The sequence below is a fragment of the Sprattus sprattus genome, assembly GCF_963457725.1.
Source record: "Sprattus sprattus genome assembly, contig: scaffold_43, whole genome shotgun sequence".
Classification (NCBI taxonomy): Eukaryota; Metazoa; Chordata; class Actinopteri; order Clupeiformes; family Clupeidae; genus Sprattus; species Sprattus sprattus.
Genome location: NW_027666851.1, coordinates 176,872 through 181,871, shown reverse-complemented (window position 1 = coordinate 181,871; position 5,000 = coordinate 176,872). Strand labels below are relative to the sequence as shown.

At 41.5% G+C, this 5,000-nt stretch overlaps 1 protein-coding gene across 1 annotated transcript in view; it reads right to left on the bottom strand.

The window, feature by feature from the left end:
* Positions 1-5,000, bottom strand: part of LOC308382592 (kelch-like protein 29) — a gene marked incomplete at both ends in the record, with an annotated part of 139,084 nt that overhangs the window by 67,534 nt on the left and 66,550 nt on the right. The window contains one exon of the mRNA XM_080860987.1: positions 3,121-3,268. Coding sequence (XP_080717113.1) covers positions 3,121-3,268 — 148 coding nt within the window. The remainder of the gene's footprint in view (positions 1-3,120; positions 3,269-5,000) is intronic.

Here is a 5,000-nt window from a genome sequence, read left to right as displayed (position 1 = left end):
CCCACCACCCCCACCCCCCCCCCCCCCAAGCTTGCTCCCTACTGAGCACGCTCCACAGGACCCCTACTGTGTTCTCTCCAGGGGGCACAGACCCTAGAGGGCCACCCGGAAACACTCAACATGGACCCCCCACCTAAAGGTCGACCACTGGCTCAAGAACCACACACTTGGGATGTCAAGCCCCCGCCCCCCCATACACACACACGCACACACACACACACTTCAGAGTCCACCACTGCCCAGAGGATTGGGGTGGGCCATAGTGTCTGTCTCCCATTTCAGACGTAATGACATAATCTCACTGACATTCAATGATGTCAGTCATATAAACACAGAAACACACACAGACAGGCTACCACCCCCCACCTGACCCCCCCCCCCCCCCCCCACCCCCCCCTCAGGTCATAGAAGCATCTGACTCTCTAATTTCCATAGAAGCAGATGTGTTGTCTACTGAGTGAAGCTGGTCATGCACAAGCAGGGACATTCAGCGTCACCCCCCCCACCCCCCGACCCCCCGTCATCCAGGGTTGTTTTCATCATCACAAATCTCCATTTTACGCCTCCTTCACGCGCCTGGCCTGTACGCCGAGTTCTCCTCGAACTCGCACTCGGGCAGAGTGGAATTGTGCGTACTTCCCTGTAGAAATATCGGACATATTTTTTTTAGCGGGATCGTCAAAAATTGCCCTTCAGGCACAGCTCTGCTCTAGAAAGATAAATGTCCACACTCTTAATTTTAAATTCCTTAAATGTCTGCCTTTCAAACATTCATAAGGCTGTAAAGTGAAGTGAAGTTTGCAGACATTTTCCTATTTTAATGTACCTATCTTGGACAGCTTGTGCAAACCTTTCAGGGGTTTTTGTCTAAAGCCTGCCGTTAGTCTAAGCTATATTTCATCTAGCGTTGTCTGACGTCTTTACAGTTACATCCTAAGCCATGTCCTTTCAGCTGCAGCGTGACACACACACCACACACGCACGCACACACACACACCACACACACACACACACACACACACGCACGCACGCACGCACGCACGCTACGCACGCACGCACGCCACGCACGCACGCACGCACGCACGCACCGCCCGCACGCACGCACGCACGCACGCACGACGCACGCACGCACGCACGCACGCACGGCACGCAACGCACGCACGCACGCACGCACGCACGCACGCACAGCACGCACGCACCACGGACACACACAACACACAACACCCACGTTCTAAGCCATGTCCTTTCAGCTGCATCGTAGTCCTCAGTCTGAAATAAAACCTCCAGGCTTCACACAGCCGCATCAAGAAACAGCCAGGAAGAAAAACAACATGCCATTTCATGTGAAAGCAGAGTGCTGCCATTACCGGAACATTCTGTGGCGATAGAGAGGTGACAGGACGGAGAAGTAATCTAGGTGCGTGCGCGCACTTGTGTGTGTGAGTGGCTATTTCAACAGCAGGACACTTTATTTTAAAACTCTCAAAATCCTATATAGTGACCTCACCAAAGCGACCAAATGCAGTTTGAATGGAGGTGTCTGAATGTGTTTGTGTGTGTGAGTGTGTGTGTATGTGTGTGTGTGTATGTGTGTGTGTGTGTGTGTGTGTCTGTGTGTGACCCATCACCCCAAGGCTGTCTAAATCTCACAGAATCAACACAGATAAGCACCTCACTCACTTAAAGACTGGATCGGATGAACGGATGGATGGATGCATGGATGGATGTCCTTCAGTGTGTGCCTACAGCACTTTTGTATGAGGAGACAACAAGTCTGAACTGAAGCTGGTTCACCTGAAGCTATTTGTTGTGATAAAACATCCTTTAGGAACAGGTTCCATGCAGTTTTAAAGATAATAAGAACTTCACCATGAAATACAAGGTTTATATAAGTTTATGTTATACAGCCCTTCTTCCACTCAAACGATTAAGCAATATAGCACGAGTGGGAGTGGGGTAGGTAAGGGATAATCCCACGGGTGGTGTTCGGCCCGTAGCCACCGAGACTCCACGAGTGCTATATTGCTTTTATAAAACAATTCTACAGTCAACAAATTAACATTTTCACATTAAGTTATTGATTAAAAATGGTTTATTTCACCATTGTTTCTCCGCAACAAAAAATAGTTCCATTGTCAACGTCTTGGTTTGGAATTATAAGAATTTTGAATTAACGGTTATCATCAACGCACTATAGAATATTTAATCGCGGAGTGATTTATTATTGGCTGTGAAAAGTCCCCGTTGGTATGTTGACGGATAAAGACATAGCATGGAACGTTTCTCGTCCAATCAGAAACAGCTAAATAACGCGATAGAACCCAATTGTTTTATAACACCATTTATATCATGGTACAAAATGAACGACCACTATGAAACAACCCTTTGATTATCTCAACATGCATAATTCCAACCATCAACTTATGTCTAACCCCTAGGACCTTGTTCTAATTCATTGTCTTGTTTAGGACGTGCCTTTGTAATGTGATACCTTGTATATGGTTTTGATTTGATTTAATAATAATACAAAAAAAAATCTTGATCCTTAATCCTGGATTGATATTATTACAAAGTATAAATGTGCTGCTGCCTCTGTGCTCAATGCTAAACTTATTAGGTAGTTCTACTCCTATTAGGGTTATGTAAGGCAATAGCATAGGAAGAGAGGAGTGTAAATAACCAGAAGACACAAGCAAACAAACACACAAACAAATAGCAACAACAACAAGCTAGTCTCATCATCGCCCTGCAGAGGCTTGATTTACACTGCGAGGGGTTTCAGCTATGCCCTAGAAAGGTGCTATACACTGTCCCCATGGGAAACTCAAACACACTCACACACACACACATACAAGCCTCCAGACAACTGGAAACAGTTTCACACACATTCACAGAGAGAAAGAGAGACAGAAGCAATTTCACACACACAGACAGACACACATACACACACACACACATAGACGTTTGCCCTGCAGATGTGCTGTGTGCAAACACACACACATATACACACACACACACACACACACACACACACACACACACACACACACACGCACACACACACACACACACACACACACACACACACACACACACATATATATATATACATACACATACCTGTGGGCTCTGCCTCTCTGTGCTGTTTTACCGGCGGCTCATCAGTCTCCCAAGGCGTGGACTGGTTGATGGGTGTCTGACCCCACCGCACCCCCGGCGCCAGGAGGAGGCCGGGGGTCTGAGAGTCCCCAGGAGAGAGACCTGCTGCCTGGGGAGAAAGCAGAGGAGAAGGGTGGGTCAGCCTGGAGCAGGGCGGAGGTCAGAATAATGCATACAAATAAATACATACATACATACATACACAATAATAATCTAATAATAATGATAATAATAATCTATCCCAGGAATATATGGGGCAAGGACTATCTGAACATCCAAAAAAATGAGTATGGGTTGGAATGAGAGTTGGAACTAGAATGTTCAGAGTCGGAATGAGATTCTGAATCGGAACACAATAATATGAATGGAAATGTAGTCAGAAAATATTATGATGAGAATTTGAATTGGAACAGAAATAAAAATGATGGTGGTTTATTTCTTATTCATAAATTCATGAGGTTTTACTAGGCCACATGAAAAAAATAAAAACACTGGACACAACAGGAATGCCTCCTTGATCCAACCCATGCTATCCTTTCAGACATTCAGAAATTATATTAATAATTATATATTTTTTTAAATATAACTAAATTATATATGACACGAAATGCTGGTCAGAAACATAGGGAAGCTAGAGAAAATAATAAAGAAAAAAATTAAAGATCCGTTTTAGAGCTCAAATCAGCTAACATGCTTCAAATGCCACACAAAAGACGTGAGCCGTCACTCCAGAACCTTCCAGAATCGGCACAAAAGGAAAGAACAGAAACCCAGAGACAGACTTTATTAAGGACACACACACACGCACCAGCACTCACACATGCAACCTCACATATACACAAACTAAAAATTACTTAATTTGACCCTTCTGACTTTTGATTTTTTTTTTTAACTGGAAGGGAGATTGTATAAACAAATAAATGTGACATATTCAAAAAAAAAAATGAATGCATGGAATTATCAATTAAAAAGAGTTATGAAATAATAATTCACTTCTTACATATTATTATATTACAACTAGCTTTATTAATAATTATTACGAATGAATTCAAATTAAATTAATTGGATATTTGTTACTTGTTATTAAAAAAATACCATAATAACAATTTAATTTAATAAAAACGTAATTTGCACGATAATTTTCAAAATAACGTGTTTCATACAAACAGAGATTAGTATAAAGTTTTATGGAAATATTAAGACCCAACACAGCATGCATTGTGCTTAACAGGTCATTCGATTGTAATATATATATTTATATATATTATGGACAGTAAAACAGGAATTATTTACCTCAGAAGTCCGATATACATATTGAATAAGTCAGTTGTATACCATGAGGTCTGATATCTATGCAGTGAAGTCAGTTATTTATGGAATTAACTCTGATGTAAGTCTAATGTCCGATGTCTTGCGAAACATATCATTGTGTAGATCACAACATTCATTGTAGGTTATATATATATATATATTAGTGCTGTCAAACAATAAAAATATTTAATCGCGATTAATCGCATTTTTGTCATAGTTAACTCAAAATGAATCGCTATTAATCGCAAATTAATTAATCGCAAATTTTATTTTAATGCTCTTATCATGAAAAAGTGGATTGGCTTGTTTTACGCAATGTTTTATTTTATTGAAAAACAACATTGCCAAACAGGGCGGTAAAAAAAAAAATTATAAAGTGCACATTTCAGACTGCCTATAGTGCAGTTAAACCATGGCTTAATATTCTCTTTTTTCAAGTTTGCTGTGAACATAGAAGTCAGGCCTCTTACTTTAAAAACAATGAACCGTAACAGTTAGGTTACCAATAAAAGGTAAGCCTACTACTTCTG